This window comes from Hippoglossus hippoglossus, chromosome 22 (genome assembly GCF_009819705.1).
Source record: "Hippoglossus hippoglossus isolate fHipHip1 chromosome 22, fHipHip1.pri, whole genome shotgun sequence".
NCBI lineage: Eukaryota > Metazoa > Chordata > Actinopteri > Pleuronectiformes > Pleuronectidae > Hippoglossus > Hippoglossus hippoglossus.
Genome location: NC_047172.1, coordinates 12,316,076 through 12,343,614, shown reverse-complemented (window position 1 = coordinate 12,343,614; position 27,539 = coordinate 12,316,076). Strand labels below are relative to the sequence as shown.

General features: G+C 42.5%; 1 protein-coding gene across 2 annotated transcripts in view; it reads right to left on the bottom strand.

Annotated features, from left to right (window-relative positions):
- ltk (leukocyte receptor tyrosine kinase) overlaps positions 1–27,539 on the bottom strand; it is a 56,612-nt gene that overhangs the window by 4,373 nt on the left and 24,700 nt on the right. Inside the window, exons 5-26 of one of the 2 annotated variants that reach the window (XM_034576131.1) lie at positions 25,183–25,322; positions 24,839–24,964; positions 22,659–22,808; positions 22,034–22,134; positions 21,729–21,889; positions 21,055–21,149; positions 20,004–20,075; positions 18,995–19,169; positions 17,121–17,271; positions 16,789–16,917; positions 16,453–16,609; positions 12,698–12,883; positions 12,111–12,209; positions 9,942–10,103; positions 9,243–9,353; positions 4,983–5,169; positions 4,799–4,889; positions 3,767–3,831; positions 2,684–2,813; positions 2,501–2,598; positions 2,096–2,188; positions 1,738–1,839 (exon numbers count right to left, since the gene is read on the bottom strand). In XM_034576131.1, the coding sequence (XP_034432022.1) occupies positions 1,738–1,839; positions 2,096–2,188; positions 2,501–2,598; positions 2,684–2,813; positions 3,767–3,831; positions 4,799–4,889; positions 4,983–5,169; positions 9,243–9,353; positions 9,942–10,103; positions 12,111–12,209; positions 12,698–12,883; positions 16,453–16,609; positions 16,789–16,917; positions 17,121–17,271; positions 18,995–19,169; positions 20,004–20,075; positions 21,055–21,149; positions 21,729–21,889; positions 22,034–22,134; positions 22,659–22,808; positions 24,839–24,964; positions 25,183–25,322 (2,781 nt within the window). Of the gene's footprint in view, positions 1–1,737; positions 1,840–2,095; positions 2,189–2,500; positions 2,599–2,683; positions 2,814–3,766; positions 3,832–4,798; positions 4,890–4,982; positions 5,170–9,242; positions 9,357–9,941; positions 10,104–12,110; positions 12,210–12,697; positions 12,884–16,452; positions 16,610–16,788; positions 16,918–17,120; positions 17,272–18,994; positions 19,170–20,003; positions 20,076–21,054; positions 21,150–21,728; positions 21,890–22,033; positions 22,135–22,658; positions 22,809–24,838; positions 24,965–25,182; positions 25,323–27,539 lie in introns of both variants that reach the window. The other variant, XM_034576129.1, reaches the window with a different exon arrangement.

Here is a 27,539-nt window from a genome sequence, read left to right as displayed (position 1 = left end):
TTACAGAGTCCCACTTCTTTCTGATCAACAATTACAGCCTGGTATTTGTATCATGTGCAGTCTGATTGCACTTCCTGGAAGTTTCTGAATCAGCAAAACAGAAAACGCTAATAGAAAACAAATTGTCTTTTAGTTCAATTACATTGCTTGGAATAGATTAGATAATAAACATAAACAAAACCATTTATATTTACTTGAGCATAAATTGAATCTAAAGAATTTCCATTGTGAACACTTGTTTATGAGTTCTTATATTTTCTGGCACTGTGTTTGAACCTCGCAGACGGTGAAGTGTGATGTGACGCATTTCTCCAGTGTTGTTCCCTCGGGTTGAGCTCTGGTAAATGGATGGGAAGCCGCACAAGCTTGCACTTGTTTTTTTCATTGGTTGCGGATGAAAACCATTGCTCTTCCAAACAGCTTGAAGCAATAGTGTCCCTCTGCTGAGTTCAGCGATACTTTTTTGTGGTCAAAGCAAAGCTGATCCTCTGCACAATTCCACCACTGTGTTTGACAGCGCTGCCCAATGTCCCCGCATTCAAATTCTGATTGAAACTATTAACTTCAGACTGTTTGTGGAGTTTATCTGAAAACAAACCCTTCTTTCCGTTTTCTAAAGGAAAAGTTTGATTGTTTCTGAATTTCTGACGTGTTTTGCCGTGTTTGGTTTGAATTTCTGACGTCTTACTGACGTGTATAGAGAAGTGGTCTGGTTTGGACACTGCTCAGCTGGCTCTGTGTTTGAATACTGATGCCTCTCTGTCTTGTGAAGATTTCCACTCGGTATACGGCTCTTTAGATGCTGAACTTGCTGTAGGTCTTTGTTTAGAAGTAAAATGATTTGATTTGTGAAAAATCTCTTCAGCAGGACTACAAGAAGGCTTCTAAATTAGCTGGAATTAAGAGCTGGGAAACTTTCTACCACACACAAGAGAAACAACGTAGAAAGATGAAATTATTTTCAATAAGCGCATGTGATGAGGATGCTTGAATGATGTAATATTATTCATCTTTTATGAAAGGCTTCAAATTTATGCCAGTTATGAATAATGCATTCTTTATTAAAAGGTCTTACACCACACTAGAAGTACCGCCCTTAGGTTGTATGCCTCCTCTTATTAGTGCAGTGTCAGTATAAATATGGGTTTTTGCAGATATGAGGTGACAGTTACCTTTGACCTTTAACTACTGAAATCAAATCAGTTAATCTTTGAGTCCAAGTGACAACTGGTCATAATGCATCATGACAAGTACTGAAATTAATATTTAAAAATTACTGAAGGGATTTTCAACTGGCTGACGATGTTGTTGTTGTTGTACGTCATAATCCAGAAAATGCACCAAGCAGTGTCTGCAAGCATTTCTTTTCTTTCCCAGATGAGCTGACTATATAGTTCTCAATATAGAAGTCACTATGTAGTAAAGTAGGGAATAGTGAGTGAGTGGTTGATTTCTGACACAGCATAAGAGAACATTTGAAAATACAATTTGAACAAATTTGAAAGCATTATCTTCACGTTCACAAGGCAAAAAACGAGTTATGTTAGGTCACAGTAACCCCGACCTTTGATTGCAAATTCTATTCAGGTCATCCTTCAGTCCAAGTGAATGGTGGAGGCATAAAATATTTAAACTGTATCCACTTTAAATTGAGACCACATCCTCTTTTTCTGTGTATTTAATCTGGATCCTCCCTGTAGATATCATGTGTTTATATCATATGTTGCATGTTTATACCATGTATCCGTCTTGCAGGTGAAGATTCCCTCCATAAAGGCCTCCGGTGGCATCCATTTAACTGGCAGCATGGCACGACCCCCTTTCCTGTAATAGCTTGCTCTAGAAGAGGAAAAGCACTGTCAGATGTGGAAATGTCCATTTATACAAGAGAAGGTAAGTACGACAAGGACACAAAGTCTTAGTACATATGAGAGACTGGTCCCATGGGGGAAAATAGATCTCCTTGAACTGGTCCGACATTTACCACATCAACCAAATGCTGCCTTGACTCTGGCTCCCCTGAGACACATCATCTTAAATCATCCACCATGCTTTGCTTTGAGGACTTCAAAAGGTGCGGATTCATTGTACAGACCTGTAAATATCCCGTGCCATGCCAAAGTCTCCAATTTTAGCCACTCGGTCCGGTCCAGGGTACGTAAGCAGGCAGTTTCTGGCAGCAATGTCTCTGAAAAACACAGGAAATCATGTTTCTTCCCATCATTCTGGCAGCAGTCTAGATCCGGGCCTGTTAACCATGACAACTAAATGCCTAACCCTAACCTAAACCTTATTCTAACCCTAAACCTAAATCAAAGTCGTAACCCTAAAACAACCCTTTGAATACAACGATGCTACTGAACCAGATAGACATGCGCATGCAAACACACACACACACACACTCTCTCTCTCTCTCTCTCTCTCTCTCTCTCTCTCTCTCTCTCTCTCTCTCTCTCTCTCTCTGAGCTCTCAGCAGTTATAATGGCATGTGAATAAAAACCTGTGAATAAAGTGGTTCTCCTCCAGGTAGCGACAGCCACAGGCGATGTCTTTGGCGATCCGCAGCAGCTCCCGCATAGTGAGAGAAGAGGTCTGGCCCTGGACACAGCACAGTTCGATTTAATGTACAACACACCCCAGATACACACATGTACATGCACAGAAAGATACGGTAGAGACGTACAGCTCGCGGCCTGTTCTGTCTCAGAAAACTCTTCATGTCTCCTCCGGTCATCAGCTCCAGCAGGATGAAGCGAGGCAAGATGTTGAGGCTGACGCCGATGCAGCGCACAATGTTTTCATGGCTGAACTTGCTGCATGGACAACAGTGAACAACACTTGGATTAACATGACTGCAGTTGTGTGTATAAAACAAGATATGCTCTCATGCAAAAAAAAACAAAGTTGACTTTCCAAAATTGGACCAGATGTAGTGACATTCCCTATGGGCAGTTCTGATATGTCACATTCACAGAAACATGAGGTCACTGTGACCTTGACCTTTAGACCTCCAGGCACCCAAATGTAATCAGTTCATCTTTGAGTCTAAGGGAATGTTTGTTCTATATATGAAGACACTTCCTTAAGCTGATCTTAAGATATCAAAAACATAAACATAATTTGTGAGGCCACTGTGACCTTGACCTTTGATCTTTGGCTACCAAAATCTAATCAGTTCATCTGTGAGTCCAAGTTAATATTTGTACCAAATTTGGAGAAATTCCCTCAAGGCATTCTGTAGATATCGTGTTCACAAGAATGTGATGAAGGGACGGATAACCTGGAAAATTTGAATGCCTTCGCACCAGGGTCATTGTTGTGCCTCTAAGACTAACAAAGCTGTCCTTGTCGGGGTTTAATAGGTATAACAACTCAAAGATGTTTTGTGCCTGCTGTATATTTAGTCATTAAATAACTTCTGCATTGTGTTTGATTTGAGTGATCATGTGTGATCTGATCTAAATTCAGAGTCTCTTTGAGCAACATCATCTCTTATGACACAAAAATCCCCAACAGATGTTTACGAATGAGAATAATTACACACATTAAACAATTAACATCACCCGGGTTTCAAAGTGAGATAAATGAGTATCAGTAACTTTCCTCAGATCACATCTTTGTCCTTTAGACTTTAACCAACTGTCCCCATTTATCTTTCAATGACACCAGTTAGTTGCGTGAGAGGCCAGTACGTGTGCCACATTTTAACGGCGGTCTCATTTCCGAATGGTTGACTCATCGTGTGATCCACTGCAGTGTGAAGTACCTCATTATAAGCGCCTCCATCAGGAAATCCATTTCATCTTGTTCAGAGCAGATTTCTGGAAGAGTCTGTGGAGCAGAGAGCACGAGAGACTGTGTCTTATTGTCCAGAGGAAACATGTGCATCCATTATCTATAACGCTCATACTTTGAGGTCATGGGGGGGGTGGCTGGAGCCAACAGTTGACATTGGCCGGGAGGCAGGGTAGAGACAGGTCATCAGCGTATTGCATTCACACATGTATGGGCAATTTAGCATCAGAGATGAACCTAAGCTGTGTGTCTTATGAAGCTGGAGCAGAGAAAGAGAAACCCCACACATAGAAAAGCCTAATCAGAAGACGTCAGATAATCAGGCAAACCCACGTGGAGATCACTCAACTTTTTCTTCTTTACAAGTCGAGTCAAGTTATTAAAGTGTTCCGAGTGCACGGTCAGTCTGAGGAGTGTTGATGATTTTGCAGCATGCATCGTCTTCATATAAAAACGAATGCGGTGCCTGTTCTAAACCTGCCTGTTTGAAATGGGCAGTTTGTTTGGCCTGTGTTTGCGCTGGTCGCAGCTTTCCTTCTGAAACTGTAGGTGTGAAGTGAGACGACTGCACTCAGTCCACAGAACCCTGAAGCTGTGCCACTGCTGCTGCACATAGATCTTGTCTCAGAACACAGAGCCCTGAACTGGAGGATCATTGCTGCTGTTGTTGTGATCGACAACATCACGTTGATGAGTCCCAGCCGCGGCTGCTACAGAGCGTCTGGATGTCTGTTTATTCAGTATTATTAGAATGAAACGTATCGTGTTTACAAATTGCACCAAAGTCAACACTGCACTCTTTTCAGCCCTGAACTATACACATGTCAAGTGTGAAGTCCGTTCTTGAGATATGTGAGCCACAGGCAGACAGACAGACAGATGCAGTAAAAACCTGCTAATTCAAATGTTATATTCCTTTGATTCTGAGGAGCAAGATCAGTGCAGTAGGATGTTGTTGCTGTATTATAACAGCTAGTGAGGTGCTCACAGAGCATGATCTTACCTTTATGGCCACCTGCATTGGACTGTTGTCACTGCTCATCCCCAGAACTTGTCCTTCATAGACTTCACCAAATGCACCATGACCGAGAGCTCTGAAAACAATAAAAATCAATGGAAAAGCGTTGATTAGATGATAAGAACTCTATGCACTGACAGTCTTTGACATTGTGTCCTTCTTGTCCTACCGGAGCAGCGTGATGTTTTTGCGCGGCACTTCCTTCAGTTCACTGAGTGACGCAGCCTTCCCCGCAAAACAGTAGTTGGGGTTGTAGTCCGTCATGATGGTGGACGAGCGGATCTTGCTCAGCTTGTACTCCGGACTCTGCAGACGCCCCCTCACTGCGTGAAGGTCGTTCTTTCTGCGGTACCACACTGCAGACAGAGATGAGACACAGGGACAAACACGGTAGTTTTACTAATGAAAAGAAATCAGAACCCTGACTGTCACCAGGACCCCACACTTTGTATGTGAGGTGCTAGAAGCAACCTCCTGACAATCTGCTAAAGATAGGAGCGGTAACACAAGGAGGGGTCAAGCCGCATCTCAGTGATTCATGCTGTTCTGTGGCCAGTGGAAAAACAGTTTAAGATAAAAGTGAGACTTTTAATTCTCAGGCATTGATTTTGTTTTTTAAAAAAAGGACTCCACCCAATTATAAGATTGCCAGACTCCTAATAAAGAGTTAGAAACGATTTTCATTTCCCTGCATTCTGCTGACTGATCTGAAACTACCCACAATGCAATGACAGCTGTAACCTCGTTTTGGTATTTGCTAATGTAACCTTCAGTTGCGAGCCTCGAGCCGTCTATAGAGGTCACACAAATACGAATGAGAAGCGAATATCAAATGTTAAAGTTCACCGAAGTTGAACTCCACCCGGAGCCACACTGTGACCTGCCTCCCCACAGGAAGCAAATATTTGATTCACTTCTTCACTCGCACAGATTGGACGTGAACCAGGAGACGAAGGTTCTCCATTGATGCATCTGCCTATGTGTGACCAGGCCTACCTCACCTCGTTCTCACTGCCCCCCCCACTAGATTGTTTTTGAGACTTCCTGAGCCCCAACCAATGTTGCTTCAAGTGACATCACTTGAGACAGAGATTTCAGACTGGAGCCACAAGATACTTTACTCCTCTTTTTTTTACCTGAGCCAAGAAGGTTATGTTTTGTTAATCGAGTATTTAGCATTTAGGATACACTCCTGAGACAATTTCCACAAAAGGAAGGATGCAGTATGAGTCAGAGAGAGACCCATTCAATTTTGGTGTGGATCCGCATCAGCAGGCAGATTCAAGATTTTCTTTTCACCTTCTTTAACATTCTGAACTAAAGCATTTTTTCGAGATGTATTTTTTTCTCAGCGAATAATTCATGGTTTTCGAAGAAAAAACGAAATGTGTAAAATCGGTGGAGTCCCCTTTTAAAGAAGAAGTTTTGTGGGATGCGTGTGCGATGTCCTCTCCTTCTTTACTGCTCCTACACTGTCTGTGCCAGTGAGTTTGGACTCACCCGCCGCGGAGACAGCCCCGATGCAGGTTGGTAGTCTGCCAGGGAGGGGGTGTTGCGTGCAGGTAAGAGGTGCCGTCGAGCCATCGCCCGGTGCAGGTGCTAGGGACTCAGGGGGGTCGGGAATAGGAGGGGATGAGGGGGGATGAAGAGGGGATGAGGAGGAGGAGGAGGAGGAGGAGGAGGAGGAGGGGGTGGAGGAGATGGGACGCCCAGGGAACAGACTACCTCCCTGCATGGGGGAGAGCTTAGGTGAAGAGACACCGTTAAGCTGGAAGTGCATGTGTGTGTATGTGTTTCTGTGAGAGTGTGTCTTGCTGCCTTTTTTAAAACCCCTCCTGATAAAAAACATCTTCCTTCTTAAAAAGCAAAGCAAATGTCTCACACACTTCGTCGCCCTTTGTTTTAGTACTTGATTTATTCACTTGCAAATGCAAAGACTTACACACAATGCAGTTAGTTAGAAATCACTAATACTTCATCCATTTTTCATTCAAAAAGAGGTTTGCTCCTGTTTGTTGTGCCCAGTTTGTCTGATTAATACAGAGCACATTCATGCAGTTACACACCACTGCAACCATCTTGTCATTATTATAGCTACTATCAGACATGCATTGAACTCTGTAGATTCTCAGCACTTTCTGCGTAGAAGGTGCACGAATGAACGCAAGTGTCTCTTGTCTGAATAATGTGGAGGGTTTTGTGCCGTTGTGAATGCGTCTGTGGAGTAAATCTTTTGCTTTGTTGTGCACGTGGTCCACAGGTCCTGTGGACCACGTGCACAGGTCATGTCTGAAAAAACCTCATCTAATTAGACAGAGAAACTACATGTTTAGCTGAACCTGACCCAAAACAAACACTCTAAAATCTCTTGTTTTCAGTTTTTCTCTGTTCAGTTAAGAGCATTTATCTGATGACTAATCTCTGCGGACCTGGCTGACCGTAACCTTCACCAGGCCGCCCTCTTAACTGCATTTTCCATTCTTCTAAAACCTGTTTCTGTTGCAACAACATTGTCGACCATTTCCCCAAACCTCTCATCTCCTGAAAGCGCAGAGCTCCACTTTTACATAAGAACCATCATATTACATCTCCTCATCACATTCTGCTGCTTGTACAGCTGAAAAGAAAAACAATTGTGCATTTCACACACATGCACAACCAATGCCAATATCCTGTCGTACCACGCTTGGTCACGAGGACGTCTTCATATCGAGTGAAATGACAGTGGTGCAGTGGATTATTTGATCGATGCCATTTCATTTCCTTCGAGCTTGATGAGATCTTAAGAATCGCTGATAAGAAAAAACAACTCCATATTGTTCCTTTAATCCATCAGCTTTACTTCATCTCACTTCCCTCACAGGAGGTCTATTTTATGTAACTGCCCTCGTTGCGCCTGATTTTTCTTTTCAGTCCTGCCTTCGAGCGCAAACAGCATGAAATGTGACATATTTTCCGGCGGGAAGTCGAAGTTGTGTGGATTCCTCCGGAGGCCCTTAACACAAAGTTTAGATCCACCGAAAAACCAACTTTGGGGAAAAGAAAGCACGAAAGCGGGAAAAAAATCAAATAACGTCTTCCACGGTTGAACTTCTCTTAATATTCAGGCCTGTTGGAGAGTTTAAGGAGAGGACAGACGGAGAGAAAGAGAAGCTGCTATATTCTAACCGCGCTCGGTGAAGGATTAACGTGTCAAGGAATCCCTTCCTCGCAAGGTGACAAAGGTGCAAAAAGAGTATAACTAGCTGTTTAATCCCTCACTGTCCTATATGGAATGACTGCATATGTTATTGTTAATACTGCAGAAGAAAACGTTTCTATATAAAGTGTCTGTGGTCCACAACACAAGGATTACAATATAAGTCCACATTTAACAGTAAATATCGCATAGCAGCTCTTAAAACTAAGTTAAATACAAATGCAACAAACGTTAATGTTAGAATTCAAATATTATACCTGTCTCTTTATCCCTCACTCTTTTTTCTTTCCTAGAGTGTTAATCCTGCTGTTAATTGTCAGGTTCCCTAATTATTCCCATTGGAAGCGGTTTACATGTGCAAGAATCATCAGCAAAGCATTTTACATCATGTCAGTCCCATCGTGTCAGATGAACCAAACCCTGCAACCGACAAAGCAAATCCTATATATTCAGTTCTTTGTTCAGGTGCAGGTGCTCGTAGCTCACAGTGCTCTGTGTAAAAAGCACTTAGCTGTATCCCAGCTGAAGTCTTTCTGCTATATACAAGACTCTTCTCATAGAAGGTCAATGCCCATGAGTTCAGAGAGATGCTTCTCAATGAGTCTGAATCTTTTATCACACCTCTCTGGTTTCTAGCTTTCTTCATTATCGTTTATATGATTTCCGATTTTCCAGGTTTGTCTGAATCCTAACATCCGACATTTACCGCAAACTGATCTCAGGGTGCACGTCTCTGATTGGAGGGGGTGGGATGTATCGGTTGCAAAGTGCAGCCTGGTGTCGCGAGCTTGTCCAGGATTACCAACCCTAGCTTTAAAGTCATTCGTTGAGATCAGTTTACAGCACAGCTTTACTGTTTCATGCTTCCATTAGAGCAGTCGTTCTCCTGTAGGGACTAAATGCAAAATATAATTTCTTCCTTAAATGCAAATCACCCCCTTAATCTCACTTCTCATCTGCAGTATAATCTGGTTTCACAATCTTTAGCCTTTTACACACAGCCAGAGTGAAACAAGTGCTTCTAATCAAAGTGTTCATATGTGCTCGCTTCACTTTGTGCCAGCATCCTAAAAGTCCGCCCCACACCTTCCCTAACTCGGCACACAGCCAGGGGACACTTCGAACCGACACTTCATCAGAGGTGTTCCTGTTTCTGCGTGTCCAGCTGTGCTCACAGCCGGTGGAAGGTGGTGGGCACCGACTGCACACAGAGCTGCAGGAGTCTCTTACTGAGGATGACGCTGGCGCAGATCAGCGCGATGCCACTCGCGATGGTGGAGACCACGACCGCCAGGATCAGCAGCGTCGACATCTGGCCCTGCGGAGCTGGACCCTGAGGAGCTGCTGGAGGAGAGAGAGATGAGGAGTGTTGATTATTTTACTTTGAGAAGTGTTCGAATCAGACAAGCTATCTCAGTGTCAATGCATTTTTAACTCCACCAAGGACGATGTGTTTTCACCCCTGTCGGTTGTTTGTAAGCAGGATTAAACCGAAACCACTGGACGAATTTTCATGAAACTTAATGGAAGGATGAGGTACGGATCAGGGAAGAACCCGGATGCGGATCCGGATCAGGGGGCGGATCAGGGAACTTTTTTTCACTTTCTTTAACATTGTGAGATATTGTGTTTTTCAACATCTTTACATTGATTTCTAAAAGAATAATGAATGGGTCTAGATGGAAAAACATTCAGGCATGTGATGGGAACAGATATCTATGAGTGTGTGAAATTTAGTGCAGATCAAAAATAAAAATCTGGATCTAAGGAATTTATAATAAATAAGGGGGCTGAGTGACATTCTAGTTATAAAATGGGTTACGATTAGATGTTCCATCCACTGTCTCTTGTATCCTCTTGTTTAAATTTGTGAGTGCACTATGTATTTTTAGTTTTTATGTCTGTTAAGGGGCAGGTACAATTACCCACCTACAGTACCGACACACGTGACATTGTCGCTGGCCAGGACCTCGTCTTCGTCGCAGAGGCAGAGGATGAGGTGAGTGTCTTCATCACGTTTGCAGCTCTGCGTCTGACAGTGGCTGCAGTTCAGCTGCACCTTGATCTCACACTCGCCGTGACTCTCCATCGCTAGAGGGAACAATCACATACGCACACAAACACACACACACACACGCACACAATGAAAACACAAACAACAATAACAAGCTATTTGTTTGAGGATAAGTTTTGCTGGACGCTCCAACAAGGCTTGGTGATATTAAATGTCTTTCTTTTCAGTTAACACAATGAAGGGGCCAAATCCAACAGAGAACTGATCTGACGAGCAAGTGCTGTCCAGGCTGCCAAAGTCTGAAACGGGAGCTTCACTTGTTGTCCAAAAAACTATTAAAACCACATCAACGGCGGACATGTTTGTTTATGGTGCGGAACATGGACGCTGAAGTTTATTCTGAGTGGGTTTCACATCCCACCACAGCTGAAAATAGACCCTGAACAAATGGATTATTTTCTCCTGTTAGAGTAAATTGTGCTAAACATGACAGAGCCGGGCTGTTCTATTTTTACATGAAAGTGTGTTTGCGAGTTCTTTTCAAAGATTTATGTCTTCACTGGGCATGACTGGGAAAGAGACTGGAAGCCAAAGACACGCTGGAGAAGTCAGAAAGTTTGAAGAGACAGATTTACGCTGATGGTTTTAGTGCTTTAATGAAATTTACTGACAAAATTAAATATCATATAAATAGATATACAAATATTACTTGTACTTAAATTTCAGAACATTTGACATCTTGTGCCCAGGTACTGGATCAACATTATCTTCTATATCTGATATAGATAACGAAACAGGTCTCCTCTCTTAGTATGAATATGAGGAGATGTGGGCTTGTACCATGTATGTCATTAAATTAAACCTCATCCTTCACTTATAGATGAGAAGATGTTTTATTACATTACAGAAAAACATAATTGTCTTTCAAACTCAATCACGATAACATCTCTTTTTGTCAGATTCCCTTTGAACGCGTTTCATGCCGCGGAGACGCTCATTGTGGTTGAAAGCGATGACTGGCAGCGCACGCAGCAGCAAACAAAAAGCCCTTTCACATGAGAATGGATGTCTGTGTGCTGGCGCCGAGGGCAACCGGCTCCGTGAGGCTGTGAATTAGTCGAGCGCCTTCCTCCTTCCTCCCGCTGAATAATTAGAATCAGATGGCTGTTGGTCTCACACACACGAAACAAAACAAAATACAAACTGCATATACAGTATGTGGATATGTGTGTGTGTGTGTGGGGGGGCCTAAGTGTTCAAACAGATAGTTTGGCACAGACACACACACACACACACCCACACCCTGATTGGATCAATTGCTCGGAGAACTAAGCGAACAGAATCCCAGGAACTCAGGATGCAATCTTCACACCACCAGCGTCTCTGTGCTTTGGGATCAGACGTGTTAAACGCTGTCTGATACTGGGAGAGTGACTCAAAGACATCATCCACCTTTATGTTATATAGCTCGGACTATGTGTTTTCATATGAATACATATGCAGAGTGGAGTCTTTTCATATAACAGTGCATCTGTTCATTGAGCCAATCTTCCTCTTTTATAAAATTACACACACATCAGATCAATTTTCGTTTTTTTTGCTTCCTGTCAGACTGCCCATTATTTCACATTACTTCTACTTATTCGTGTTATCATCATCTAATGATCAATTTTCTATTCATTGATCTAATTATTTCATTAAAGTTCTTTCTAGTAAACTTATATTGGTATATCCAGCGTTCTGATCTTCACAGCTAAGCTACTTTTTGGTTTACTCCTCTATATCTTATCTGATTATCTCTGCCAAGGTGGTTTAAAATGTTAGATTTTGTCTGCTAGTCTGTAGTCTGTCTGTATTTTCCAGGAAACTTGGTGGAAGGATGTGTTATGGCTCAGGGAAGAAGACATTCAATTTTGGTGTGGATTCGGATCAGGGGGTGGATCTAGGAACTTTTTATTACTTCGATTTTTCATTATACTCCACCTTGCATTACTCTACTCTCACCTGGACTGGTCTCCATCTTCATCACCATTATTGTCTTGATACGATCATGATGTGACATTGTGTGTCAGACTGAGTCTCACCTGCCAGTGGCTGCAGGAAGATCTCTCCCATTGGATGAATGAACGAGACGCCGTTCTGACCGTCGGCTGTGATTTCATCCGTCAGTGCCGCGTCACCTCCTGTCACAGAATCCATACTGTGAGCTCTCCAGTTTCACGAATCATCTACACCCCACTGATTCTATTATGATATTTTATGTTTGCTATATTCATATACTTCTATTTATTTATCCTTTACTGTCCCGTGGAGATATAATATCTCTTCTGCCAGGGAGTCAGGTCAGGGAGTTTATTATAAAGTCAGGCAGGGACAAAGAACACAAACTAAAACACGGCAAACAGATTAAAACCCAGTACAGACACAAAAACATACCGGAATCAATTTCAAAAATGAATAATTGAAAAGAAACAAACAGCACATGTTAAAAGCAATAACTTCTATGAAAACAGGCCAAGAGAGAGTAATGATTCCAAGCAAGTGGTGCAAGAAAGCAAACGGCACCCTCAACTCTAACCGACCTCCAGCATCCCCGAGCGAGTCAGATGAGAAGAACACAAATATTTTTTTAGTGCAGGTGTAGAAAATTGGCATCAAAAAATACTGTTACCTCTGTACCCTCCTCCGCCACCTCCAGCTGTGCAGGCTCCACCTCCACCTCCAAAACCCCCGAAGGTGGACCAGCTGAGCTTGGACAGGGCAAGTGGACACGAGGACCCCCCCTCGGCGCCCTCGACCAGAGACTTTCCAGCTCTCACGTGAGGACTGGGATCGTCTTTCCAACCTCCACCTCCACCTTCAAGGAAACAAACATGAACACTGAATCAAACATGATTACATCCAACATTAAAAGCCTCTGAGGCCGTCGGCAGCGTTATTGTAACCATGTGGGATTTGCTTAAATAAGAGAGATAAGATATGCGGGTTGAACGCTTGACTTTTCACTAAGGAGCGTCTTTAATGGATGAAACTAAACTGCAGGTTCGTGCTGCAGCTGCAATGTGACTGAGGCAGCAGATGATGTTATTGGGGAATTCCAGTTATTTAGCATTGCACTTTCATAACGTCAGGGGACTCAAAAGAGAGGGACTTTTCAAAAATGGTTGAAATCCATGTCAGCTCAGTTCTCAGTACGGGTCAAGCTAAAAAAATGATGGTCTTCTGTCAGATATGTACAAATGCAAAGCTCTAAATCAGATAATTGGTTGATTTTACTCATAGAATTGACAAAGGTTCTTCAGGAGCCACCAAAGACAATAAACAACTTTTATTTTTACAGGTAGGTTAGTATATTAAACAACTGATAATTATATATTTGGATATGATGTGTTCAGCTGTGTATATTTTGAATAATACGACCAAGTGGCAACCCATGGCGATGTCACCCATCGGTATTTGAACTCCCGCTTTGAAGACTTAAGCAGTTCAGCATTTTTTCTCATGCCATCTTTGTTTTTTTGAAACCCCCATTTGGAGGAGTGTGGGGGGGGGGGGGGGGGTAGGAGCCTGACAGAGAGCTTGAGGACACTGCACGCCGGGGGGCAGATCCAGGAGTGGGGCTAGTGCACAGAATCAGGAATTGTGCAGGGAGGCTGGACATATGATTGGCCCCTCTGTGTAAACTGCAGCCCCTTTATGGCCCCACTGCTGCACACCCACCTCCACCTGTGACCTGCACCCTTATGACGGGAATAGCTGTCAATCACACAGTATCCACTCCCCAATGCATACTGTGCTTTATCGTCTTTTTCACGCTAGATGGGACCATCATTTACTGAATGAACATCATGCTTTATTGAAGCATTTGAGTCCATAAACTCAGTATAAACATGTTTTTAAATGTTATAAACCAGGTGAGAATAAGGTTCTTTTTTTCAAATACTTCTATAGAAACCAGTAGAGGCGCCCTCCGCTGTGGATGGATGTTTTTGATGTTTTCAGCAAATCCGATGCCGCTCCAGAGAGGGCTGCAGAGAGAAGTCTTAGTTTGCCAAGGACAGAGCTCAGGCTCGTTGAGATTGCTTTCGAAAAGTTGGGATGACGTCCAGCTAGAGATTTGAATGAAGTAGCCACAGGAATAAGTGGTGACGGATTGAGATGTTCTGCTGTTCTCAGACAGCCGGTGGGCGGAGGTGGGAGGTTCAACAGCAGAGCTCTTCAGCCAGTCAGCCTCCCCAAAAAACAAAACAACACACAGAACCACAGGTTTCTATTTTCTTTTGTTTAACATCCTTCAACATCCCCACACGCAACCACTTACACATAATTACGTTGCTGACAGCCACAGGCAATCAGCGCAGCACAGTAGCTTTTTTCTATTTATGTATAAAGCTGAATTTACTTCATGTCCTCTATCTTATCACAGTTATATAAGAGCTGTGGGCAGCACAGGACAAATTAGCAAAGTCCATGTATCAGAACAAAACATCTCTAGCTTCAGCAGCGGTAAATTAACTTTTTTATATAACACTTTATACTAGAAGTTTTCTCACACATATTCACACGTGTTGCCCAAGGATGCTTGGAGGAGCTGGAGATCGAACCACCGACCTTCTGGTTAGTGGACGACCCGCTGATTAACCAACGAACAATATTCTATGAGTCAACAGGTTCAATCACGGACAGATGGGGACATCTGATCGACGCAGATGAGCAGATAAAAGCATGAATCCTGTTATTCATGATAATGACACACTGCAGGTCCAGTCTCATGTGACGGCGCGACAACTGGGTACGCACAGTTCAAATCTACCCACCAACAGACACACACACACACAGCTCCTGTACATACTACTAAGAGCCTCAAACTTCCTCTGACACTCAGATCTTTATCTAAACAATCCCACAGACGTTTCAATAAGATGAGGCAATACTGTAAAAGGGCCGAGTTGAGACTCTGCTGATCAGGGGGGATTTACTGAGAATGTTCCAGCAGGAGCTTCCTTGCAGCAGAGAGATGCTTCTTCCCTTCATGTCCTGCTTCAAAGGTAAAAGACCTGTCAGGAATGTCAAGATTCAATCCCAGTACATCCCACTATCCACAGACCAAACACATTCTGCAGTGTGAGGACACACATGGTCCAGAATGCGCTGTTTCGAGTGCATGTGCACACGGGAGGAGAGGATTTAACCTTTTAGAAAAACAGTTGGAGTTCACTCAGTTTCAAGGTGAACAGCCTGTCGTCATCTGAGGCTCACACTGCAGCTCTTCAGCTCATTTTTCCAGAGAACACTTAAGCACCAGGATCATAAAGTTTAGAACCCGAGTCTGCAGACAGCCTTCACTTTCATCACGAATTATAATAGGTACTGTTGTTTACTACATAAATAATCCATACGGTGTCATGCTTCTCTTCTTCCTTTTTTGTTGTGCTATACCTTAAGTGTTGCTTCATAACTGAAGTAATTGAGTCGTCAAGTCACAGCATCTGCGTTTACATGGACATTAATATTAGTATTGACTAATCTGCCGGAGACAAATGCTGCCAACTTGCACCACCATTTTGCCATCACCGATGCATGCGCTCGACCAATCACAAGTCAGTCTCAGCTGTCAATCATGTTGTGTCACTCTGTTTTAATAGCATCAAATAACTAATTAAAACCAAAGTTACTAAAATGAACACTTGAACACACATCTATGTGATAAGAAAGGCTAAAGATGGATCCAGTATGGCGGATTCTGCATCGTGCTGGCTGATCGTGATAATAAAGGCGGATCCTTTATCGTGTTGGCATCAGATAATGGTGGTGGACCACGACCGAGGTGGCAGCTGATGATGGATCCTAATGGCGGCAGTGGACAATGACTGTGGACTATAGTGGCATCCGATCTTGATGGTGGATCATGATCTTGCTGGCTGCTGACCATAGACTATGATTGCAGCAGGACTGCTCGATACATAGTATTTCTCCTCAGACACTTTAATCCACCAATTCACTGACCTTCAGTTATGCTTCAAAATATGTACCCTTATCAATGCTGCTAAAACCTTTATCTTGGTGATGTTCTCCTTTACACTTGACATCTATTGCACTTCTGTCCGTCCTGAGAGAGGGATCCCTCACATGTGGCTCTCTCTGAGGTTTCTACCTTCTTTTTACCCTGTTAAAAGGGTTTTTTAGTAGTTTTTCCTTACTCTTGTTGAGGGTTAAGGGCAGAGGATGTCACACCATGTTAAAGCCCTATGAGACAAATTGTGATTTGTGGATATGGGCTATACAAATAAAATTTGATTGATTGATTGAAAATGACAGAAACCATCTCTGAGTAAAAAAAATCCTTAAATGTGCACTTCGATCAAGACGCTTTGGCTTCACTTTTGGGGAACAGTCTTATTGTCATTGTCTATAGCATTAACGCACCTGCAGCACCAGTTCGTCCATTGCTGCTGGGTCGTATGGTGCTGTTTTCATACTGCTCCAGTGGTATCTGGTCCAAACTGGACTCCGGGTCCTCCAGGTAAGCGTTTCCTCCTCCACCAGCTGCAATCAGCAAGGGAATGAGATCGCCACTCTCCATCTGGCAAGACAGGAACATCTAATTGAGAGCTCTTCAACGTTGAAGCTGAGTGATGCACATGCATGTATTTGCATTTAAAACATTTTCAGACAAAGCATCAATCTCAACAGAACAGCAAATTGAACATGACCAGGGGAAGTAGATGTGACAAATGATCCACAAACTAAACGAGCTGTCACCTTAAAGATGTAGGTAGATCCGCCTCCTCCCCCTCCCCCTCCAGCCCACTCAGCGCCAGCCTCTCCCCTGAGGTCGTCTTCAATCACCGACCACTCGCCCAGGCAGATCTTCTGAGTGTGAGGATTCCTCTGCACCGAGGGGAGAGAGAGAGAGAGAGAGAGATTTTATTTTCAGAGAAAAACGGCGCCTCCACAAAAATATAAATCCATCAGGCGAGAATCTTTCTCTATTTTGGTCACACTCTCTCTCTCTCTGGCCATATATATCCCAGCGGGACAATGCACAAGCCACTGAATCCTCCCAGCTCGATTACACTGTCTCCCATACTCACCCCTGGGCATGCGTCCTCTCCCTGGTGGCCCACCAGGATGTAGAGTACGTCTCCTTTCTCCAGAGGAAATATGGCGGAAATGAAGACGCCGTGGTTGCGTTTGTTGTGGTTTTTGGCTCCTTTCCCTCCTGCAGCCCCGTAGGCAGAGATCCTGGGGGAAATCATTACACCACAACGGCATCAACTGCTGTTAAATAAACTGCTTTCAGGCTACATTGTATATGTCATATAAAACACCTGAGCAAACTGCTGTACCTCTCCGTCATTATTTCCTCTTATAAACACACACTCTACTAATCTTGGCAGAAAATGCAGCTGTTTACAGTATAATATAGCCTGAGTAATTCAACACCCTGTAAATACTGTGATTATCCAGACATTTTATTATAGAGCCTCATTTCATGTGGTGATTGTGGGGGTGAGGTCCGATGAATCGCTTTGCAGAGACAATAAAACAGCTTCAAGTCTTGATCTCGTGCATTGGCCAGAACAATTTCGCTCCGTCACACCTCTAAATTGTCACTTAGCCCAGCTCTGTGAGTCATGCAACCAGGCTAACACATGGTTTCTCAGCTCGGTGACTAAGCTCGGAAAAATGAAACGACGTGTAAACACCACCGAAAGTCTTTTAGGTTATCCTGCATTCCACAAAACACAGCTTGTAAAAAACGACTATATTTTAAATTATAGTTGCTGTCAACAATAGCACCAAAAACAAGTTAGTCCATTAAGTCAGAGTGAAGACATGAATCTTAAATAAAGAGGTCAGACATACATACTTTAAAAAAAAACTAGAATTATTGTATGCCTCCACCAACCAGTGCAGTTCTGGTCCATTTACATTTTTCTTCCAGATTCATGGGGTCACTGTAGCCTTTGACCCCTGAAACCTAAGCAGTTAATCTTTGAGTCGAACTGGAAGTTTGAAAACAAATACCAAAAGATCACCCATCCTAAAAGTGAACGTTTGTACCTTCTTGACATATCGTGTTCACAAAGATGGGACGGACAGACGAAAAACCCCAAAACATGTCTCTGACTGGCCGCTGTCCCCGCCGTGGAGGCAGAAAAACACATGTCACAAACATGTGTTTAAAGATAAGCTGATTTTTACCTTGTGCAGTTGTCTGCTGCAGATTCAGTAGAAGAATAACAAGGACAACAAGAGAGTGCATGTTGACCGGATTAAAATAAATCAGAGTGCTGAGGTTCAACAACAACAGACCATGTCACAGAGTGCAACGCTGAGACTCATAAACTTTACAGCACAAAGTATAGTCGATAATTCCCACGCAGAAAATGGGTTGAAACCTACGTAATGTGGGTATTTTTCAGCCACACTGCTGCGTAACTATTGGACCAACCACATTCTGGGTTAATCTAACACAGTGCGATGGGTTATATATTCTTCACAAATATTGATTCATATTAACTCAAAAGTTGGGTTCACTCTACCTAATAAAACAGGTTGTTATGATTTTCATGCTTTGTTATAATAAAATCTTTGCTCTGTAAGTCACATTCATCTCTTCTATCACACATAACAGCTGTAGTTCAGTTCGTTCACCATGCAGACTGGAGGAGGCAGAGAGACACTGGCTGGGTTGTGAATTTGGAGGAGGGGGTGGATCTATCTCTATGATGTGTTATACATCACCAGAGCTGATCCAATCACTTAACCAACAAAAAGTAATAAATAACCCTAAAAAGGCCCAACAGACTCGACCCCATGTTCAAATTCACCTGGAATTTTCCTGTGAGTATTTAATTGTTGGTTTGGGATTTTAAAGGAAACTAAGAAATCAGATTTTAGAGAAACCTTCACCTTGACGCTCAGATGAATGAGCCACACATCCGTCCCCTTTATAACTTACAGATATCTGTTGGTAGCAGGTACTCTCCACATTTGGACTCCTCTCAGCGACCCCTCCTTCCCCACGGTGACACTGACGTTTTTGTTCCTGTAGGTGCTGTCGCACTGGGCCTGGGTCGGGCCCTGAGGACCACTGGCACCGCACGAGTTAAACCACCACGTCATCAGAGAAACCTCTAGAAAAATGGAGACAAAGAGGAATAGGTGGTATGGGTCAGGGAAGAACCCATTCAATTGAGGTATGGATCAGGATCAGTGGGTTGATCCAGGAATCGTTATTTTAACTTTCTTTAATATTGTGAAAGGAAAAAGGTTTGACATTTTTGTGTAGAAAGCTATTATATTAAACGGTGAAGTTTGGTGTGGATCAGGATAATGATTCTGATTTTGTAAATTTAAATAATATTTTTTTGGTGAGGTGATATTTATCCAGCTTCTGTATGATAACAAATTAAAGGGTTAAGGTTCATTCAATTATTTCAATTATATCAGAGAGTGGATATTTTGCCTGTGTTGTAATGTGAGCAGTTTGCAGAACATTTCTGTGCACAATGTTCAATATGATGATAAAGTGGCCAATCAGCCTTGGCGGCGGAGGAATGTCCTTCCCTTGGTGGACACATGCTCTCTCTCTTTGGGTATGAACCTTGCCTCCCCTTTCTGCATTTTGGAACCTTGCCTGCTCTTTGACTGTTTTTGTTTCCTGTTTCAGATGGACTTCTGTATACGATACTTTGGACTCTGCACTCGCCTGCTCTGCATAGATTTGCTTGATTGGATTTCCCTCTCTGGTTTTGGCCTTTTGCCTGCGTCACCTCCTTGCAGCCAGTTGGCCTCTTCTTACTAGTTCGTCACAACTGCGTTTGGGTCTTTTCCCTGTGTCACTGCACATAGTGTTACAATACTGATGTCTTCAGTATACAATTCTCCCCCTGGTGTGTCACTTGTGCATGCAGAGTGGATTTAAAATGACTCATCGGACAAACAATAGTTAAAAAGCTGCACGCTACCTGAGGCTGAGGGCTCTGGAAGGGGGCTGAAGATATCCTCCAGGCCCGTCATGGGCAGCAGAGAGTTGATATCTGAGGAGAGGGGAAGTAAAGAGAGAAAAGGTGTCACGGTTACAGATTCCATTTTTCTGGAAATGATAATCATACAGAAAGGACACAGAAAACAATTAAAGGAAGGGTATTATGGATAAGACTAATTCCTGTGCAAGATGATACATGTTCCTCTCTTCTATCCACTATTTTGCAAACAGAAATGTAATGTTTTCACGGTTTTACAGGATTTTTCTCGGCCCACAGCAGCCGTCCAGTTCCCTGTCCTTTGCCAGGTCCTTCCCTAAAAGTAATCCGATATTGTTGAACTCACTTAAGCAACAACAGTGTCCACGGTTCAGTCTCTACATCAAAACAACATGCAAGTCTCTTAAGCACAACACGATCCCAGCACAGAGTGAGGTCATAACTGCAATGAGGAGAAACATCAAGCTAAGTCATGGGCTTGCTATAGATAATCTGGGATCTTGACCATGATATCAGTCAGAAAATGTTCCAGTCTTGCTCAACAGGATCTGAGCATCATAATTGTGCCTCCACTCAGGTTGTAAACCAGCTGTCGCATAAATCATGCACAAACAAAAACACACTTATCCCTTCAATCAAATCACTGTACTGCCAAATTTCTAATCTACTCTCGCACCAGACTGAATGGTAAAATCCATCCAGCAACATCTAAATGGACCTGAAAGAGAGAGAGAGGGAGAGAGTGAGTGAGTGAGAGAGAGAGAAAGAGAGAGAGAGAGAGAGAGAGAGAGAGAGAGAGAGAGAGAGAGAGAGAGAGAGAGAGAGAGAGAGAGAGAGGGGCTGAATTAATCGATGCTGTGCGCACCTCTGCTATGAAGAAACATTTTACCCAGGTTCTGAAAGACTATTAATATAATAATAGTGACAATTAAAATAAATGTATTATTATTACATCATCATGTTTATGCTAAGTAATAGAAAAGACTGTTACATTGCTGTAGCATCTCATGGTGCCATGTTGGCAACAGCTCACCTGTACCGAAGCAGGTCGCTCCAATTGCAATGTCATCGAGAGCAACATCAGCATTGGAGCCTTGTCCCCACACAGCTGTCACCTTCACATGGAACCTGCAGCCAAACACAAAACATTTCATTATGAATGTGTTCTTCACTAATCTTTAAAATGATTTAGATGGATGCAGCAATTTCCCATCTCTCTAATTATGAATCTAAAGTACTGTGTGTACTCATCGTAGACTCTAAATAAAGATCTTGCGCCTTTGACAGCAGCGATTAGGGTGGGTGGAGCCACAGTATCGAGATCCCACCAATACACACGCTCGACCAATTGTGAGTCAGTCTCAGCTGTCAATCATGACATCTCAGCCCGTTTGTACAGCATCAAACTATCTGGAAAAACTTTGTGATGAGAACTACCGAACATTCCAGAAACCATATGTAAACCATAGTTTGACCAATGTCTTGTCTGCTAACATGAGGGAGGAGGGGCTTATGACTGATATTGCAGCCAGCCACCAGGGGGCAATCAAAATGCTTTGGCTTCACTTTTGAATCAGTTTAAAAAAAGATAAGTTTAATAATAGGGGTAACATTTATACAAAAGAAACTATGCCTGATTCATTTACTGTGCATTTCACTGTTACATAATCATCTGCTCTACAATTCTATTGTTTTCCTTTTACCCACCCATGATGGAGGCCAGTCAACTGCAGGGCAACATCTTCCCAGTCGTCCGCCCGCTGACCATTTCTCTCCCAGACCAGCGGTGCAGTGCCGGTCCCGTTCTCCTCTATAGCCACCAGCAGTGAACCGTTAAAATCCCCATACATATACAGAGAGAAGCGCAGCTGCACAGAGACACAGGGGATCAGCAAAGATTTAGCAAAATACTTTTCATGTGACTGCAGCTCGAGAGCAGTCTCAAGGACGAGGTAAACAAATAAATACTGGAATTGAATAATTCAACAAGTGCATCAGTCTCAATCACTGACCTGGCAGGCAGCAGAGGAGACTGGAGGAGGGAAAGATGAGCTCTGAACGGAAGCCTCTCGAAGTGAATTACTGTCTCTTACCTGCAGAAACAAGAAGTAACCTGCGGACACACACAATACATGTGACACAGCAGAACAGTTATCAATTTTTGTTGCATTTCTAAAGCCACAATTAAACTTCTTGTAATTGCTAAAATAGGAAAAGTTACCTATGAAAAAAAGGATAAAGCAGTTAGTAGCACTGGGTTAAATATAAAGAAATTCTTGCTCTGTTAGCACATATACATTCTGCAGATTGGTTTAAATGATCTGTAAGAAGTGTGTGATGTTATTCATCTCACGACACATTCTGATTGGCTGCCGACACAACGACAATAAAGTAAAAAGCTAAAATATGTGACTCATGTGGACAAAAGTGAAGTTAAATATGAGAATTTAAACTTCCACCTCTCGAGGACACAATAACTCATCATTATGGTAAAAACAAAATGACGAATAATGTAATCAGAGAATGAGATGTTACGGCACATTTCAAACACACACACACACACACACACACACACACACACACACACACACACACACACACACACACACACACACACACACACACACTAACACACACCTGGTGTACTCTGCAGAGTGACACCCTGCATGTCCTCCTTGTCCAGAAGCTCGTCTCCAGCGACCCTCCTCCAGGCCGAGAGCTGTTTGGACACAGACCAGCCACATGCGTCCTGTTCGAACGAGCAGTATGAGCCAGACGGAAGAGCACCTGGGGAAGAGGCAGATTCTTTTCACATGTTTCATGAAAGCAAACTTACAGTTTACATCTCCCTGTCCAGTTCTCCTCACCCTGCACATACAGTCTGCCTGAGAAGATGCCATATTTCTTAATGTTTATATAAGCCGGCTGTGGCTCAGGAGGGAGAGCGGCTTACCCACTAATCAGGACGTCAGTGGTTAGATCCCAAGCATCTTGTCCTTGGCAAGATACTGAATCCCAAATTTACCAAATTGCAGTATGTGAATTTTGTGCGATGGAAAATGTTCTGCGTACAGAATTTGTGCTTTGAGCGGTTGATACAAATATAAAAGCAATTTATAAATACAGTCCATTCCATTTACCATATATGTTGTAAAATTGTTATTGTAAATTGTTGTCTCTACGCTGAGATAGATAGACAGACAGATAGATGGTGGTTTGATGTTGCAGGAAATGTGTTTTGAAGTACACACATGCATTTATACGTATATACATTAATCCCTGCCCTGTGGAGACCGCTGATGATGTCAGCGGCTGTTTGCTTCACAGTTCTCACATTATGTCTATCATCAGCTGCTGCTGCTGCTGCTGTTGTTGTTGTCGTCCTTGCCTGACCTGTTTGATGTCCTGTACACAAGTAGCTCCTTTCTTTACCAGGACATCACAAATTGTTGTGTTGGCTACGCTTAATGTTTGCGCAATGGCTCTGATCAATTTTCCCTTTTTACTCTGCTGAAAAATGGCTTTTCTCCCATACACAGTTCTCTGAATACAGTCAGCACAGGGAAATTTGATAATAATAACACCTGTCAGACACATATTCCTGTATTTTTGCTCTCTTGTAAAATGGCTGGCTGCGAACAAGCTGTTAAGCAGCTAGATGTGAGAACTAAAAAAATAAAAGTTCACATTCTGAACTCTTGTCTCATTTTCTTATCTTAAAATCAAAAGTCTACAGTCTACAACAAAAACAAAGGACCTCCACCAAGGGGGTTATGTTTTTGACCCTGTCTGTCTGGTTTACGTTTGTTTATCTGTTGGCTTGCTTGTTTGTCAGCAGGATCATGCAAAAACCACTAAACAGATTTCCACAACTCCCGATGGGAGGATAGCACATGAGGGAAGAAAGCTGTAATTCAAAGAGGCGGATCTGGGCATTTATGTCCACTTTAACAATTCAAGAATCATTTTTTCATTTTCTGAATTATTCATAGTTCTTCATTAGAAATATCCGACATGTTTATGGGACTAATATTTGTGAGTGTGTGAAACATTGTGCAGATTCAAATTAAAACCTGGGACTAGCAGATATAAATGTGGAGACTGTTGGGAGTTGGTGGAGTTGTGCGCTCTAATGAGTGCCATTCTAGTTTATGTCCTTTAACAGCTGAGACTGGGAAGTGGAAGAATATACATGATATTGATAGAAGACGCTAATTCTTTTTTCTGAAGCATATTTTTTTAATCTGAAATTTCAAAACATTATGTGCTCCATTAGGTTTTATCATCATGTAATATTATTAACATCTCAATTTAACAATTTGCAGAATATCTTGAAAACATACTTTCAAGATTAAAATCAAATATAGTTTCCAGCTAATACCATAAAATTGCAAATTGATGCAAATTAGTTTGAGGATAAAAGCCGCTCAGGCTTCATACTTCACATAATAGTGACTCTCTGTACTTTAAATATAGTTTGCTGCATTGAGGCACTTAGCCTGGAATAATATGGCTCTCTCGGTCAAAGGATTAATAATTTATCATGGATTAAACTTGCTGTAGGACGTCTTTACTAAAAGCGCCCACACGTACACTTCTTTGGCTTTTCATATCGCTTTAACACACCCACACGCTCAGAATCAGTACGACACCGCAGATCAAATCAAACGAATAATTATTCATCAACAACCTCTAAAACCACCAGCAAACGGGCATTTAAATAGATTATTAATAGAAATTCAAGACCACAGTTTAATTGAATGCAACATCCACTTCTGCATCTTGATTTATTTTTGTAAAGAAGAAATAAATCTTACCACAAATGAAGCCCTCGTCCTCACCGTACGGACAGTCAGTGTGGAAGTTACACACGAGGCTCGGGTCGATGCAGTCTTCAGAGTGCACACAGTGGAAATAGTCTCCACACACAGCATCCTGGTGGTCTGCAGCCCAGAAACCACACAACAAATACAATGTTTACCAGTCACAGCAATTTGTTGTGATTTAGGAACGCATTCTTTAGGCTTAACTATCCAATAGGATGCGAGCACCTACATGTAACATGGAGGATAGCAATTATAGCCACCTCTGTGGAAACCATCCAATCATGTGCAGCTCACTTCAGTTCAGTTCACACGTCTGCAGGACACGATGGACTCACCTGATTCACAGTCTATGAGCTCCAGAGAGTCCAGAGCCACAGTGTTGCCGCCCTCCCGCAGAGAGGAGGTGTAGAGCAGGGTCACCTCGAAGGGCTCGTCCACCTGGCCAATCAGGCTCTCCACAACCACCCACTCAGCCCTGTATCAGCCAATCACAGGGAAGAATACTACAAAGTGTTCTGTAGGGAATTCACCACTTCCTTGGTTTTAAATGTAAATATTCTGGATTCAAAACCCATAAGAAGGTCTGGTAATGTCGTATATGTAACATGTTATCGCTGCGCGCATGGTTCATGTTGTTGTAGGGCGACAGTCACCTGCTGTCAATAACCGAGCAAACACGGTTAATAGCATTAGGTAATGTCATTAGCAAATTGAAAAATAAAAAGGTTATGATGCATGTAAGACGCAGTTCTCTGAACCTCATGTTGTTTATCATGACATTCACGTTTTACTGCATCATCATGTGTTTGGTGAAAAACTTTTTATATGTTTTCGACAAATATAAAACGTTCAAGAAGAATCTAAGTGTCCCTCTGCTTAGAAAGGTTATTTAAGGAAATTTCCATTTATACTTTAAAAATGTTTTAAGCTTCCCTCAAATCCGCTGGAACATATTATACAAAGTCACCTCCCAGGGGCAAAGTGTTGGTCGCATTTGAAATGGAAATGTGAAAATTTTGCCTCCAGAAAATAGAGGAACTTGTCAACGAGTCGTCTTGTGAGGTCTTTAAATTTATCACGGACAAAATAAAATACATTTGAACATTATAAGCAACGTTATTGTCATACTAAGCTGAAACATATAATCATGACAATTTGCACATCACAGTCTAAACATGTGTAAACGTTTATTCTATTGACACCTGGTATTAAAATGCATTTTGTATCCAGATTTCTATCTAGATATGATCTTGACCTGATTTACACATTTACTCCTGGTACTAATAAGTGTCTGCAGGGATCTGATCGCTTTGTTCAGCTCATGTCACATCTGCCTCTCATTTGCACGGCTCCAAAAAAAACCAAAGAAGATAGAAGAAGATCAGAGGAAGACTCAAATGGACTTGTCCTCCCTCCATCCACAGTCTTGAATAATGTGAGCACTGAGAATAGGTCTGCTGTGTGTGTGTATACTGCCTAAAGACTGCTGATCCCACCTGACGATGTATTTACACTTGTGTTCAGTGTGTTCACAATGTTTTGTCTACATACTTTAAACATTGACACACCTCTCCATTTGTGTTAGACACTGTCTTTTCTCGTGAAAGTTGTAAATATTGTTATTTTGCTCTGCGACCTGTGGCATCTATTGCACATCTGTCCGTCCTGAGAGAGGGATCCCTCACATGTGACTCTCTCTGAGGTCTCTGTTCTTTTTTCTTCTTCTTCTATGTTGTTCTGGTAGTTTTTCCTCACTCTTGTTGAGGATATCAGTTCTTAGATATCAGCCTCTGTTTTTTTGTGGTCTTCGGATCAATAAAGTCCATCCATCGACACTCCTACTTTTTATTACACATTACCACGACCGGTCAGAAACATCTAACACGACACTGCTGCAGTAGTTACATATACAATATGTGTGTCTTCAGGCTCATGCAGGACCCACAAAAGCTCATCAGATCATCTTCCCACTGCACTGCTCATGGCCAAGATCCTAATGAACAGCATATTCCCTCCGTCTCTTTGTTATTTTTGTTTTTTCACACCTGTCACATTCGATCTTTCATGCCACAAGTTGCTCAAGCTGTGAAACAACTGCCATGCTTATGCAGTGGCTGAATATGAACTATTTTGTTTAACATCTGGCTTTAAATGGAGGAATCTCTGTCTTTCTGTCTGTCTCTGTCTGTCTGTATGTCTGCCTGTCTGTCTTATTGTCCGTCTGCCTGTGTCTGCCTTTCTGTCTGTCTGTCTGTCCGTCTGCATATCTGTCTGTGTCTGTCTCTTTCCTTTGATTTTTTTTTTCTGATTGTCACCTTGAATATGTGATGGCATCTTCACTGAGCTTCACGTCACACGTTACACATCCACCTCTGTGAGTGCAGCTCTGAAAACACCACATGTGCCGTCACAGCCAGAAAAAATGAAGATAACACAGACAATCAAGAAGCCATTTCCCAGACCATCAAGCCTCTGTTCTGAAGGGAAAATGATTGATTAGAGCAGCGGTTGACTTCTGAGAAAACTCAATAATATGGGACAAACACACACAGAGAAGACGTGCCACACCCGGTGCTTTAAAAGGAGAGTGTGCTCTGAAGTTACTCGACCTCTAGTCTGCAGGTCGGTATGAGATGAAGAGCTGTTTGTCTCATGATGGAAAGGCTCAGTCCATTACTGCGCAGAAACGAAC